The sequence below is a fragment of the Balaenoptera physalus genome, assembly GCF_965194825.1.
Source record: "Balaenoptera physalus genome assembly, chromosome: 1".
NCBI lineage: Eukaryota > Metazoa > Chordata > Mammalia > Artiodactyla > Balaenopteridae > Balaenoptera > Balaenoptera physalus.
Genome location: NC_138882.1, coordinates 93653150 through 93669442, shown reverse-complemented (window position 1 = coordinate 93669442; position 16293 = coordinate 93653150). Strand labels below are relative to the sequence as shown.

Below are 16293 nucleotides of genomic sequence, written 5' to 3'. Positions count from 1 at the left end.
GCCTCTGAGTGCCACGTCTGAGGGCATGCTGGGTGCTTCACATGCTGAGCATCTCTACGGAGGTCCGCTTGCGGGATGGACTCCTTGACCAAATTTTACAAGAACAAATGCAAAGACACCCAGTGCTGCCACTGAAGGCGAAGCAGAGGCTCTCAAGCAAGACTTGGCACATTGCCTCATCCCTCCTTATCACAGTTCCAGGTACCCCCCGAGCCCCAGCCTCGGATTCCTCCTTCCACAATACTCTCCATTCTGTTGCCTCGAGCACCCACTGCCCGCCTCCTAGGTCACGGCCACTGACCTAGCCCTGGCCTTATCAGCCCTTCCCTACCTGGTCTCCCTACTCCAGACCCAACCTGTTTAGTCAACACTAGGTGGCCTCCATGGCTGTTCCCTTCTAAAACTCAGGTCTGATCGTGTCACTCTCTGCTTAAAAATCTCTATTCCCTCCTCCAAATGTTGGCAGCAGTGGTTTTCAAGCTATGCTCAGGTGGGGCGGTAGGGGGGAGACCTTCCTTTCCTCATACAAAGTCTTTTGCTGCCCAATACAGAAAACATTTGGTTCAGGCAAGGGGGGAACACCACGGCCCTCATACGCCCTCCTCAAGCACCCCATGGCATGCTCCCATGCACACGAACACCCACACATGCCCACACCCACAAGCGACCGCTCAGGCACCTCTACAGGACTCCTAAGATTCCAAGGAGAACAACTTGAAATGCTGGGACCACAGAGTCAAGGCCAAGCTCACATTCTAGCATGTGGGCTTCAGGCCACCTTTCCTATCTCCTCTCACCACTCCTATCCGGAACTCAACATCTGCTCACCCTTGACTTCTCTGTGCTTGCCAAACAGGTCAAACGATTCTGTACCTTTATGCTTCTCCTCCTGATGTCTGCTCAAGCTTCAAGACTCAGTTCAAGTCACCAAATGTGTTGGTTTTCCTGCATTTTCCTCAACCACCCCACCCAGGGAAAACAATGTTGCAAGAACGCTGTACATTCACCATGTTCCCAGGGCATCCTTCACTCAGCCACTGGCTTTCACACCTGTAGGTCCCTGAGTGCAGGGGCCAAGCGTTATTCATCTCTGAATCCCCGAGGCCTATCGCCACATCTGCAGCGTTGCAGAGACTTACTAAATGTTGACTGAAATCAACTAAGAGAAGGGCAACATTGGGGCTACAACCACTGAACCAGAGCAGCACAAACACAGAGTGAAGTCATCGACTTTTTTTTCACCTAGTTTTCCCTTTCCTGGCTTCGTCTGGATACATTTGCTGGGCAAATTCAAAAAAACCCTCATTCCAAATTGGTAAGATTAAAATAAAGAAGATTAACTGATGCAACCTAATTTGAAAGTGCTAAGACTTAAAATTTGGCCCAGACTTTTGAAGCTGCTCTTAAAACCATCCAGGAAGGGAAGGGATAAATATGAAATAAAGTGCCTTCTGTAGATTTAGTACCGGAAGTTCCAGAAGCTGCTAAATGCTCTGGGTCCTACAGAGCAGATAAAGTGCTCCCAGCGCAGGAGCCCAACCCTTCTCGTAAAAGCCCTCACACCCATTAGATGTCCAGAGAATCGCTTCTGCCCTTTTACTTCTAGATCTGCGCTTGACAAAGCATAGACAGTGGAAGTGTACTGAAAATCCAGCTTCCCAGGTCCCACCCCAGAAGCCTGATTCAGGAATCTGTACTGCCTGAGCCTGGGAATCTGTGCTATTAGCTAAGTCTGAAGCACACCCCTAGGATGGCAGAAGAACAGGTGGCAGGAAAGCTATGCAAAGACCAAGACCACCACCATCTGACTGGAGCAAATGGGATGGGGTGGGGTGGCGGGGTGTCAAAATACAGGTCCTGAAGGGGGCCCCCCACCTGTACCTCAGATGCCCCAGCTCATCTCCCACAAACCACACCTCCGCTCACCAGGACAATGGCAGCCCCTCACTGAAGGTGGGCAGCAACACAAGGAAAGACCCTTGGGCACTTGCTGCAGCTCCATGACGGCACACCACCACCTTCCAACCAAAACCAGGGGACAGAAGGCCCATGGAACACCTGCCCCCAGCCCAGCTGAGGCAGTCAAGCAATAGCTTTTGGCTCTGGTCTAGAGCCCTGCTGGACTCAGGGGCCGGGGGAGTGCAGTCTGAGAAGGTCAGGGCTTGGGATACCTGGGCCCTCTGTACCCCGAGTACTGGCAGAGTCGCCAGAAGAGTCTGCACAGCCTGTCTGACCACCCTCCCTGCCAGACAGAGACTGGGGACGAGAGACTGACCGGTGGGCTGGACGTTGACCACAGTCCCCTCTGAACGCTTTCGGGTCATCGGGTACCACGAGCCGTCTGGGTCCTGGATCCACTCGGTGGCCTCGCAGTAGAACTCGCCCTGGTCGGAGGGCTGCAAGTGGAAGACGGTGAGGCGGAAGGTGCTGCTCCCCAGCTTGTCCAGGCGCACCTCCCCCAGGCTCTGCCTCTGCGCGTAGTCGCTGCTCGACTGCAGCACAAAATCCCGGCTCAGGGCAATGACCTCCACTGGCTTCTCGCCGCCCCGCTGCCGTAGCCAGGCCACGGACAGGTGGCTGTGCTGCAACGTCTCCGTGGCCACCTCACACGTGAGCTCTAGGGGGTCCTGCTCCACTTTGTGCAGAGTGTGGCGCACAGCAGTGGACTGCAGGGAGTCCGGGATCACTGCAACACAGGAACAGCCACGGGACACGGTCACAAGGCCACAGATCTTACACTTGTGGGGCTGAGCCCCCACCCACCAGCCTTCGACAGTCCCTGTGTGGCCATGGAGGAGGACCCCAGATGGCACAGAAACCGAACGAATTTTCTGTTTGGATTTGGACTGCAATTTTTTGGCGCTTACACTTACCTGTTTGATATTTCAATAAAACTCAGATAAAAAGTGGGTTGGGGGCAGAGGGATAAGTTCAGAATTTGAGATTAACAGATATACACTACTATATATAAAATAGAAAACAACAAGGACTTACTGTATAGCACAGAGAACTATATTCAATATCTTGTAATAACCTATAATGGGAAGCAATCTGAAAAAGAATATACGTGTGTATAACTGAATCACTCTGCTATACACCTGAAACATTCTAAATCAACTATACTTCAATAAAAAAAATACATAAGTAAAATAATGTTTGTAGACTTAAAAGAAAGTGGGTCATATTTCAGTTTACATAATAAATGAACTCCCTGAAAATAACATGTAAAAGGAATTCTGTGTCAGGTCAAATAAGATTTTGTTGTTCACAGTAGTATTGCTTCCAGACATTTTAACTTGGCTTCTGACTGAACTTCAAACAAAAAGAGTCCCTGGAACTTCAAGTTTCACATTTTCTATACAACTTGCTCATTTTCTCCCTTCTAGCCACCCCACCCCCATGTCAGCAATGCAGTGCTCTAGGAAGGTTATTTCTTCCTTTTTTTTTAAAAAAAAAAAAGGACTTCCCTGGTGGTGCAGTGGTTAAGAATCTACCTGCCAATGCAGGGGACATGGGTTCGAGCCCTGGTCCAGGAAGACCCCACATGCCAAAGAGCAACTAAGCCCGTGCACCACAACTACTGAGCCTGTGCTCTACAGCCCGTGAGCCACAACTACTGAGCCCGCGTGCCACAATTACTGAAGCCCATGCTCCTAGAGCCCGTGCTCCGCAACAAGAGAAGCCACCGCAATGAGAAGCCTGAGCACCACAACAAAGAGTAGCCCCCACTCGCCACAACTAGAGAAAGCCCACGCGCAGCAACGAAGACCCAAAGCAGCCAAAAATAAATAAATAAATTTATTTATTTTTTTTTTAAAAAAAAGGTTGTGGTAGAGAGAAGCAGCAGCATCCTCAATTTTTTAGTAGGTTTAATTTTCATATGATTCATGTGTCAACATGTGCCATGTTCGTGGGCTGGAAGGAAGCCATGGTATGGGGATGAGTCAGGCAAGCGATGAGATTTCTCCTGTGGTCACCTGGTCAGCAGTTTGCTGTGGAGACTAAACACCACCCCCTCTCTGATGTGAAGGGTCGAAATCTTAATTTCTAGTTTTTATTATCACAATTAAGCCTGGAAATTATGACGTGGACAGAAAAACAGAACAGACTTGATATTTCTGACCCTTCACATTGGCAAACACTGTGGCCCAGAGCCGTCCACAATGAAATCCCTCTCCCTCCTCCTCCAGCTCCCTCCATCATCCAGGGGCCAAGGGAGACAGCTGGTGCAAAATTCCTTACTCTGGAGCCAAAGGACACACAGACCCACTTCAGGTCTGAGCACGGTCCTGCAGCTGCATTAGCTTCCTGACTCAGCAGCGCCCCAGGCAGCTCAGAGCCACGTCCAAAGGCCCATCATTGAGAGCAACACCCAGCTCTACCCACCACCAGTCCCGCCCATCAGGAAGCTTGCACAAACCTCTTAGATAGCCTCATCCACCAGAGGGCAGACAGCAGAAGCAAGTAAAACTACAATTTTGCAGCCTGTGGAAGGAAAACCACATTCACAGAAAGACAGACAAAATGAAAAGGCAGAGGACTTTGTACCACATGAAGGAACAAGATAAAACCCCAGAAAAACAACTAAATGAAGTGGAGCTAGGCAACCTTCCAGAAAAAGAATTCAGAATAATGATAGTAAAGATGATCCAGGACCTCGGAAAAAGAATGGAGGCAAAGATTGAGAAGACACAAGAAATGCTTAACAAAGACCTAGAAGAATTAAAAAACAAACAAACAGAGATGAACAATACAATAACTGAAATGAAAAATACACTAGAAGGAATCAGTAGCAGAATAACTGAGGCAGAAGAACGGATAAGTGACCTGGAAGACAGAATGGTGGCATTCACTGCTGCAGAACAGAATAAAGAAAAAAGAATGAAAAGAAATGAAGACAGCCTAAGAGACCTCTGGGACAACATTAAACACAACAACATTCGTATTATAGGTGTCCCAGAAGGAGAAGAGAGAGAAAAAGGACCTGAGAAAATATTTGAAGAGACTACAGTCGAAAACTTCTCTAACATGGGAAAGGAAATAGCCACCCAAGTCCAGGAAGTGCAGCAAGTCCCAGGCAGGATAAACCCAAGGAGAAACACGCCGAGACACATAGTAATCAAATTGGCAAAAATTAAAGACAAAGAAAAATTATTGAAAGCAACAAGGGAAAAACAACAAATAACATACAAGGGAACTCCCATAAGGTTAACAGCTGATTTCTCAGCAGAAACTCTACAAGCCAGAAGGCAGTGGCATGATATATTTAAAGTGATGAAAGGGAAGAACCTACAACCAAGATGACTCTATCAGGCAAGGATCTCATTCAGATTTGATGGAGAAATCAAAAGCTTTACAGACAAGCAAAAGCTAAGAGAATTCAGCACCACCAAACCAGCTCTACAACAAATGCTATAGGAACTTCTCTAAGTGGGAAACACACTTAGAGAAGAAAAGGGAAGAAAAGGACGTACAAAAACAAACCCATACCAATTAAGAAAATGGTAATAGGAACATATATATCGATAATTGCCTTAAACATGAATGGATTAAATGCTCCAACCAAAAGACACAGGCTTGCTGAATGGATAAAAAAAAAAGACCCATATATATGCTGTCTACACGAGACCCACTTCAGACCTAGGGACACATGCAGACTGAAAGTGAGGGGATGGAAAAAGATATTCCATGCAAATGGAAATCAAAAGAAAGCTGGAGTAGCAATACTCATATCAGATAAAATAGACTTTAAAATAAAGAATGTTACAAGAGACAAGGAAGGACACTACATAATATCAAGGGAGCAATCCAAGAAGAAGATATAACAATTATAAATATATATGCACCCCACATAGGAGTACCTCAATACATAAGGCAACTGCTAACAACTATAAAAGAGGAAATCAACAGTAACACAATAATAGTGGGGGACTTTAACACCTCACTTACACCAATGGACAGATCATCCAAACAGAAAATTAATAAGGACACACAAGCTGTAAATGACACAATAGACCAGATAGATTTAATTGATATTTATAGGACATTCCATCCAAAAACAGCAGATTACACTTTCTTCTCAAATGCACACGGAATATTGTCCAGGATAGATCACATCTTGGGTCACAAATCAAGCCTCGGTAAATTTAAGAAAATTGAAGTCATATCAAGAATCTTTTCCAACCACAATGATATGAGGTTAGAAATCAATTACAGGGAAGAAAACGTAAAAAACACAAACACATGGAGGCTAAACAATACGTTACTAAATAACCAAGAGATCACTGAAGAAATCAAAGAGGAAATCAAAAAATACCTACAGACAAATGACAATGAAAACACGATGATCCAAAACCTATGGGAATGCAGCAAAAGCAGTACCAAGAGGGAAGTTTATTGCAATACCAAACCTACCTCAAGAAACAAGAAAAATCGCAAATAAACAATCTAACCTTACACCTAAAGGAACTAGAGAAAGAAGAACAAACAAAACCCAAAGTTAGCAGAAGGAAAGAAATCATAAAGATCAGAGCAGAAATAAATGAAATAGAAACAAAGAAAACAATAGCAAAGATCAATAAAACTAAAAACTGGTTCTTTGAGAAGAGAAACAAAATTGGTAAACCTTTACCGAGACTCAACAAGAAAAAGAGGGAGAGGACTCAAATCAATAAAATCAGAAATGAAGAAGGAGAAGTTACAACAGACACTGCAGAAATACAAAGCATCCTAAGAGACTACTACAAGCAACTCTATGCCAATAAAATGGACAACCTGGAAGAAATGGACAGATTCTTAGAAATGCACAAACTGCCAAGACTGAATCAGGAAGAAATAGAAAATATGAACAGACTAATCACAAATAATGAAATTGAAACTGTGATTAAAAATCTTCCAACAAACAAAAGTCCAGGACCAGATGGCTTCACAGGTGAATTCTACCAAACGTTTAGAGAAGAGCTAACACCCATCCTTCTCAAACTCTTCCAAAAAATTGCAGAGGAAGGAAAACTCCCAAACTCATTCTATGAGGCCACCATCACCCTGATACCAAAACCAAACAAAGATACTACAAAAAAAGAAGATTACGGACCAATATCACTGATGAATACAGATGCAAAAATCCTCAACAAAATACTAGCAAACAGAATCCAACAACACATTAAAAGGATCATACACCATGATCAAGTGGGATTTATCCCAGGGATGCAAGTATTCTTCAATATATGCAAATCAATCAATGTGATATACCATATTAACAAATTGAAGAATAAAAGCCATATGATCATCTCAATAGATCCAGAAAACCTTTTGACAAAATTCAACACCCATTTATGATAAAAACTCTCCAGAAAGTGGGTGTAGAGGGAACCTACCTCAACATAATAAAGGCCATATATGACAAACCCACAGCAAACATCATTCTCAATGGTGAAAAACTGAAAGCATTTCCTCTAAGATCAGGAACAAGACAAGGATGTCTACTCTCGCCACTATTATTCAACATAGTTCTCGAAGTCCTAGCCACAGCAATTAGAGAAGAAAAAGAAATAAAAGGAATACAAATTGGAAAAGAAGAAGTAAAACTGTCACTGTTTGCAGATGACATGATACTATACATAGAGAATCCTAAAGATGCCACCAGAAAACTACTAGAGCTCATCAATGAATCTGGTAACGTTGCAGGATACAAAATTAATGCACAGAAATCTCTTGCATTCCTATACACTAACAAATAAAGATCAGAAAGAGAAATTAAGGAAACAATCCCATTCACCATTGCAACAAAAAGAATAAAATACCTAGGAATAAACCTACCTAAGGAGGTAAAAGACCTGTACTCAGAAAACTATAAGACACTGATGAAAGAAATCAAAGATGACACAAACAGATGGAGAGATATACCATGTTCTTGGATTGGAAGAATCAATATTGTGAAAATGACTATACTACCCAAAGCAATCTACAGATCCAATGCAATCCCTATCAAATTACCAGTGGCATTTTTCACAGAACTAGAACAAAAAATCTTAAAATCTGTATGGAGACACAAAAGACCCCGGATAGCCAAAGCAGTCTTGAGGGAAAAAAACGGAGCTGGAGGAATCAGACTCCCTGACTTCAGACTATACTACAAACCTACAGTAATCAAGTCCATATGGTACTGGCACAAAAACAGAAATATAGATCAATGGAACAGGATAGAAAGCCCAGAGATAAACCCACACGCCTATGGTCAACTAATCTATGACAAAGGAGGCAAGGATACAATGGAGAAAAGACAGTCTCTTCAATAAGTGGTGCTGGGAAAACTGGACAGCTACATGTAAAAGAATGAAATTAGAACAATCCCTAACACCATACACAAAAATAAACTCAAAATGGATTAGAGACCTAAATGTAAGGCCAGACACTATAAAACTCTTAGAGGAAAACATAGGAAGAACACTGTTTGACATAAATCACAGCAAGATCTTTTTTGATCCACCTCCTAGAGTAATGGAAATAAAACCAAAAATAAACAAATGGGACCTAATGAAACTTAGAAGTTTTGGCAAAGCAAAGGAAACTACAAACAAGATGAAAAGACAACCTTCAGAATGGGAGAAAATATTTGCAAATGAATCATCGGACAAAGGATTAATCTCCAAAATATATAAACAGCTCATGCAGCTCAATATTAAAAAACAAACAACCCAATCCAAAAATGGGCAGAAGACCTAAATAGACATTTCTCCAAAGAAGACATACAGATGGCCAAGAAGCACATGAAAAGCTGCTCAACATCACTAATTATTAGAGAAATGAAAATCAAAACTACAATGAGGTATATCACCTCACACCAGTTAGAATGGACATCATCAGAAAATCTACAAACAACAAATGCTGGAGAGGGTGTGGAGAAAAGGGAACCCTCTTGCACTGTTGCTGGGAATGTAAATTGATACAGCCACTGTGGAGAACAGTATGGAGGTTCCTTAAAAACTAAAAATAGAATTACCATATGACCCAGCAATCCCACTACTGGGCATATACCCAGAGAAAACCATAATTCAAAAAGACATATGCACCCCAATGTTCATTGCAGCACTATTTACAATAGCCAGGTCATGGAAGCAACCTAAATGGCCACCGACAGACGAATGAATAAAGAAGATGTAGTACATATATACAATGGAATATTACTCAGCCATAAAAAGAAACGAAACTGGGTCATTTGTAAGAGACGTGGATGGATCTAGAGACTGTCATACAGAGTGAAGTCAGAAAGAGAAAAACAAATATCGTATATTAACGCATATATGTGGAACCTAGAAAAATGGTACAGATGAACAGGTTTGCAGGGCAGAAATAGAGACACAGATGTAGAGAACAAACGTATGGACACCAAGGGGGGAAAGTGGCGGGAGAGGTGGTGGTGGTGGTGTGATGAATTGGGAGATGGGGATTGACACGTATACACTAATATGTATAAAATAGGTAACTAATAAGAACCTGCTGTATAAAAAATAAATTAAATTAAATTAAAAAAAAAAAACAAAGGCCCATCATTTCCTAGAGGTTTGGCCTCTCTTCCACCTGGTGTTACCTGCTTAGTGTTCCTCATCAGTTCTTCAGCTTATCAACCACAAATGTCCTTGCCTTATGTTTTTATATCCCCTTTCACCAACTAGAGGGTCAGTTAACCGTCTCTGGAATTCTTAACATCTGCATTAGATCTTCTTTAAGTTTCAGCTTCAGCCTTCTACTATTTACAAGTGAACGCACAAATCTGGTTCACTTATGCTACCTGTTGACCTCTAAAATATTTGGGGAGCTTTGGATTCTCCTTTTAAAGTCAAATAAAACTGCGCTATAAGAGAAGTGACTCAGTGTTACGGATTGAATGTTTATGTTCCCCCCCAAATCCCTGTGTTGAAACCTAATCCCCAGTGTGATGGTATCTGGAGATGAGGCTTTGGGGAGGTGATTAGGTCATGAGGATGAAGCCCTCATGAATGGGATTAGTGCCCCCCACCTTTTTTTTTGGCCGCACCACACTGCATGCAGGGTCCTAGTTCCCAGAGCAGGGACTGAACCCGTGCCCGCTGCAGTGGAACCGTAGAGTCTTAACCACTGGACCGCCAGGGAAGTCCCTGGGATTAGTGCCCTTATAAATGGACCCCAGACAGCTTTCTCGTTCCCTTTCTGCCATGTAAGGAGACAACAAGAAGTCAGTATTCTGCAACCCTGAAGAGGGCTCTCACCAGTACTAACCATGCTGGCACCCTGATCTGGGACTTCCAGCCTCCAGAACTGGGAAATAAATGCTTGTTGTTTAAGCACCCAGTCCAGTCTATGATAATTTATGATAGCAGCTCACATTGACTATGACACTCAGGCAGGACACCAGCCACGTGAACACAGTTATCTCCTTACCCACGAGGTTCATCTTGGCGCTGTAACTCCCGAAGTATCGCTCGTCGGTGTTGGGCGTGTGGCATTCATACTCCCCAGCATCCCGGGCCTGGAGATCGGTGATGTGCAATAAAGCCGAGTTCCCCTGGACCCTCTCCACGTAGATCTTCCCGCTGCGGACACGCTGGGTATAGATGGCGTAAGGGAAGGAAGAGTCCATGGTGCTGACAATCTGGACCTCGCGCTCAGGGGCGGAGGGCAGGTAAATGGACCACTGGAAATTCTGCTCAGAAGGCCCCTGGTAGCCACTGACGTTGCACCAGATGGTGATGTGGGAGCCCTCTGTGCGGTACAAGGGTCCTTCCTGGACGGCGACTTGCCGCTGCGCTGACACTACCCCTGTGGGGGAGACACACACAACAGGTTCACTGACTTCTCAGACCAAAATGCAAAGCAGGTAGCAATGTTCAAAGGGTTTGTTATTCGTGCGACATGGTGATAATATAAGTAGCTTACTGGCCCTTTCTGAGGCGCTCTTTGATTTATAAATATTAATTAAAACACTGTGGTAAAGCACTGTCCCTAATTTGCATATATGGGAATTTGACCACGCAAGGACATGGTTCTGTTACTTATTCAATGGCTGACCCTTGGGAATTTCATTTAGTCCCTCTGTCATTTATGCGGCAGTTTTATATCTATTTATTAATGCCCTTTATGAAGTTTTTAATAAAATGAGCAGGAAAAGTTGAATCCTTGGCACAAATTCAGAGGAAAACAAATAAAAGCAACTGCCTTGCAATCTGGCTGAAACTAAATAAACGCTCCTTTCTTGATTAGAGGGCTGGTAGGAGGGAGTCCTGGGGCCCTTTCTTTGGTGCTGCACCCTTATTTGCAAGAGGTAGCTACTCCCGTGACACCATGTAGAGCATTCGTTACACCCTCTTCCCTCCATATGCGGAGGCAAAGCTGAGCTCCTGCAGGCCGCTGTTCTGAGTACACATGAACAGGAATGGGAAGGGTTGACGCACATCCCTGACGCCCAGATGCCCACACACCGCCGATGGGGGCAACTGATGGCGCCCCCCCACCCCGACTCCCCGTAGCAAGGAAGTCAGGCTGCTCTGGAGACTGAGCTCTGATTCACCACCGGCCGCCCCACCTTCTGGCTGGGATATGCGTCTCCGCCTGGCCTCTGCCTGCCTTCTCCATGCTCTTAACATGGTCTCCCCTCGCAGACTCAGGGGCGGGAAATATAGTGAGTTTGCTTACTCATTCCATGCCAGCACAACTGATTCTGCCTGAGCCACTGAGAAGGTGGGAGGGGGGCACACCCCTGTGGCCTTCCCCTTGACAGCAGGGGGGCACAGCACTGTGGCTGAAAGAGCAGGGGAGGGCTAGTCACAGCTTTGCCCGGAACTGGAGCTGGCTGTGCCATCTTGGACAAGCTGCTTTTCCTCTCTTGGACCTTGATCTCTTCATCCACAAAATGATTTCTAAGAAGGCTTTGGACTGGACTAGCACGTGTGCCAATGCTGGCTTTGTCACTTATTAGATTAGCTGTGATCTTGGATAAGTTACTTAACCTCTCCAAGCTTCAGTTTTCTCATCTGTAAGATAGGGATAATCATGTGTGCCTCGTAGAGTTATCAAAAGACTGAATTAGATAACATATATAAAGCTCCTAGCATGGGGCCTAGCTCATAATTAGTCCTTAAGAAAGAGGTGCTAGCTAGGGCCCCTCCTGGCTGGAATATTCTGTGGCTCTGGATCCAGAGAGGACAGGATTTTGGCCAGTGATCCCTCAAGGACACGCCAATGGCCTCTTGATGATGACACCATTTGTGGGGTCACCCACCTCCACCCACAGCTGCAGCCCACTCCCACTCCCATGAAAGCTTCTCCCACTCTCCCTCCAAAAGGCAATCACAGCTGCCCCATCATAAACTTATCTGAAACGGATCCAGCTGGGGAACAGCCGAGACAGCTCAAATCCTAGCGGGATGCAGCTCTAAGCCCAGCCCGGGGGATGCTTGAGCCTCAAAGCAAGCTGATCTAATCTAAAACAGACGCTACAAGGAAAGGCCTGTGGCTTATAAACTTTTATTCGTGCACAGTCTTTTCTCCCAAACAAAATCTTACATGGAACCCCACCTTGGCTTAAGCAACAGAAGCAAGGAAAGTGAAAAGGCGGGTGGGGAGAGGTGGCAAATCAACAGATGGAAGTGGTACGTACGTAAATTTACTTGATACATTCTGGTTGACAGCATTCACAATTATATTGAAGGTCATGGAGAAGACAGCTCATTAGTTATTTTCAGTATGTTAAAATTTAGTGTGTAACATTTTTACTATGTGTCCTCTTTCTATAACAATTAAAAATAATATGTATATATATATAATGACACTTGAACCAAATGTTTGCAGCACTCCAGATATGCAGAACTTTGAAAACAATGTAACTACATTCATAACATTTAGGTCTCCGTGCATTTCAATGTTATAGGACAAAACAGCCACAACCACGCCCCACCCGCTGCAAAGAAGGCTGGAAGCAGGTCAGGACGAGCCAACATCTTTGTTAGGGCACTACTTCTCAACCTTAGACCCACACTGGAATCACCTGGAGAGCTTTAAAAAATAACAGGGCCTGGGCCCCACCCCGTGTAACTGGTCTGGTGTGCAGAAGCCTGGGCATTAGGAGTTTTAAAAACTCTAACGCAGAGCAGTGTCGAGATGTCTTTATCTACAGAGTGCCAGCCAGGTGCCCAAATTAAAGACCAGATCCTGATTTAAGACTCTCAGTAGCTTTGAGCTCCTCCCTTTGTTGATTTGGGTTAAGAAAGTTTTTATTTTCCTCTAGTGAATGGGCAGAAGAAAGCAGCTGAGGCCCATCAGATACTGGCTATGATGATGCAATACTGAGCTCACCTAGAGTGCATTCTATTTACAGACTTTACAAAAGCACTGGATCGGGGGATCATACACATTATTCCCCTGAAAGGTAAACAGTGCTAAGTGGCCTGAATGAGCCAGGGCATCAGGATCAAAACAACTTATTCGAGTCGGAAGCCGGTTATAAACAGTCCTGACAAATAAATAAATAAATAGATACTAGATTGTACTTTACCCATACACATTCAGCTGCACCTGCTTGTTAAATATCTTCTGAATTCCCTTCCGACCCCACAAAGGGCCTCTGACCCTTGAAAATAATGCTGCTCTTAGGAAGTGGACCTTAACATAGAAATAGAAATTAACTTTTTCTTCTCAGCAGTTTAATTCCCATTCCATACCCCACCTTCCCCATTTCCTTCTCCTGGCACTGCCCCTGCTGTCCGGATCTCATTTTCCTAGATGCTGCTACCTTCAAAAAGACCCAGGTCCCCGACCCTGGCCAAGGTATCTCCTGACCCCACTGTCCCTTCCATCTTCCCTCTCAGCCTACAATAGAAGGTTCCTCTGGGCAGGGATCAAAAATAACATTTTTTACTTTAGACATTTCTGTACTCTTTGTTTTGCAATAAGTAAGTATCACTTCTATAAATTAAAATGATCCAAGTATTATATATAACTGTATAAAAAGGACTAGACACAAAAGACATAAAAAGAGTGGGAGACAAAAATAGGAACAAAAAACAAGGGCAACAAAAAATAGTAATGAATATGGTAGATATTAATCCAACTATATCAATAATCACTTTGAATGTCAATGGTCTAAATGTACCAATTAAAAGACAGAGATTGTCAGAGTGGATTAAAAACACCACCCAACTATATCTTGTCTACAAGAAACCCACTTTAAACATAAAGACAAACAGATTAAAAGTAAATGAATGGAGAAAAATATACCATGTTAACACTTATCAAAAGAGCTGGAGTAGCTATATTAATTTTAGACAGACCTCAAAGTAAGGAAAATTATCAGGAATGAAGAAGGACATTACATAATGATTAAAGGAGTCAATTCTCCAAGAAGACATAACAGGTCTTACTGCGTATGCACATAACAACAGAGCATCAAACTACACGAGGCAAAAACTGATAGAACTGCAAGGAAAAAAAAGATGAATCCACTAGCATAGTTGATGATGTCAACACCTCTCTCTCAGAAATGGACAGAATCAGCAAGCAGTAAATCCATAAGGACATAGTTGAACTCAACAACACCTTCAATCAACTGGATACAATAGACATCTACAGACTATTTCATCCAACGACAGTAGAATACACATTCTTCTCATGCTCACATGGAACATTCATTCACCAACACAGACCACATTCTGGGCCATAAAATACCCCTTAACAAATTTTAGAAAATAGAAATCATATAATATCTGCTGGCAGGCCAAAATGGAATTAAGCTAGAAATCAATAATAGAAAGATAACTGGAAAATACCAAAATATGTGGAGATTAAACACCACACCTCTAAATAACACATGGGTCACAGAAAAAAAATCTCAAGAGAAATTTTAAAAACATACTTTTAAACTATCAATAAATGAAAATTAAAATATGACTTATCAAAAGCTATGATATGCAGGGAAAGCAGTGCTTAGAGGAAAATTTATAGCATTGAATTAGAAAAGAAGAAAAATCTTAAGTCAATAATCTAAGTTTCTACCTTAGGAAATTAGGAAAGGAGGAGTAAAGTAAATCCAAAATAAGCAGAAGAAATAAGAATTAGGGTAGAAATCAATGAAATTAAAAATAGAAAATCAACAGAGAAAGTTAATGAAACCAAAAGCTGGTTTTTTGAAAATATCAATAAAACCAATAAGCCTCTAGCCAGGTTAACAAAGAAAAAAAGAGGATACAAGTTATTAATATCCAAAATGAAAGAGAGGAAATTATAAGAGTCTATGGAAATTAAAAGAATAATAAAGGAATCCTATCAACAACTGTATGATCACAAATTTGAAAACCTAGATGAAATGGACCAATTCCTTGAAATATACAATCCACAAAAACTCACACAAGAAGCAAAGATGATCTAAATAGGTCTATACCTATTAAAGACACTGAATCAATAATTAATAACCCTCTAAAACAGAAAGCACCAGGCCCAGATGGGGTCACTGGCGAATTCTACCAAACATTTAAGGAAGAAATTATACCAATTCTCTACAATCTCTTTCATAGGATGGAAACAGAGGGAATACCCCCTCCTAACTCATTCTATCAGGCCAGCATTACCCTGATACCAAAACCAACAAAGGCATTATAAGAAAACTACAGGCCAATATTTCTCATGAACATAGGTGCAAAAATTCTCAACAAAATATTAGCAAATCGAATCCAAAACATATAAAAAGAATTATATACCAGAACCAAATGAGATTCATCCCAGGTACATTTCACTGCCAGGGCAGTGAAAATAGTCTGTATGATACTATCAATACAATGATGGATATATGTCATTCAACGTTCAACATTCGAAAATCAATCAACGTATTATAACATATCACATCAAAGTAAAAAAGAAAAACCACATGGTCATATCAACAGATGCAGAAAAAGTATTTGACAAAATTCAACACCCATTCATTATGAAAACTCACAGTAAACTAGGAATAGAATGGAACTTTCTCAACTTGATAAAGACTACCTACAAAAAACCTATAGCTAACATCACACTTAATGGTGAGAAACTCAAAGCTTTCCCACTAAGATCAGGAACAATGCAAAGATGTCCCTTCTCACCATTCCTTTTCAATAAGGCAAGAAAAAGACTTTAAAGGTATACATATTGGGAAGGAAGACATAAAACTGTCTTTGTTTGCAGGTGACATGATTGCCTATGTAAAAATAAAGAAGTTTTTATTGACAAAAAAACTCCTGAACTAAGCGATTACAGCAAGATTGCAGGATACAAGAGGTTAATATACAAGTC

The 16293-nt window shown here is 42.6% G+C and overlaps 1 protein-coding gene across 10 annotated transcripts in view; it reads right to left on the bottom strand.

The window, feature by feature from the left end:
- IGSF3 (immunoglobulin superfamily member 3) overlaps positions 1–16293 on the bottom strand; it is a 100788-nt gene that overhangs the window by 34157 nt on the left and 50338 nt on the right. For 9 of the 10 annotated variants that reach the window (XM_082457968.1, XM_082457971.1, XM_082457964.1 and 6 more), the window contains 2 exons: positions 10420–10797; positions 2276–2686 (listed from right to left, as the gene is read on the bottom strand). In XM_082457968.1, the coding sequence (XP_082314094.1) occupies positions 2276–2686; positions 10420–10797 (789 nt within the window). Of the gene's footprint in view, positions 1–2275; positions 2687–2994; positions 3052–10419; positions 10798–16293 lie in introns of those variants that run through there. The other variant, XM_082457965.1, reaches the window with a different exon arrangement.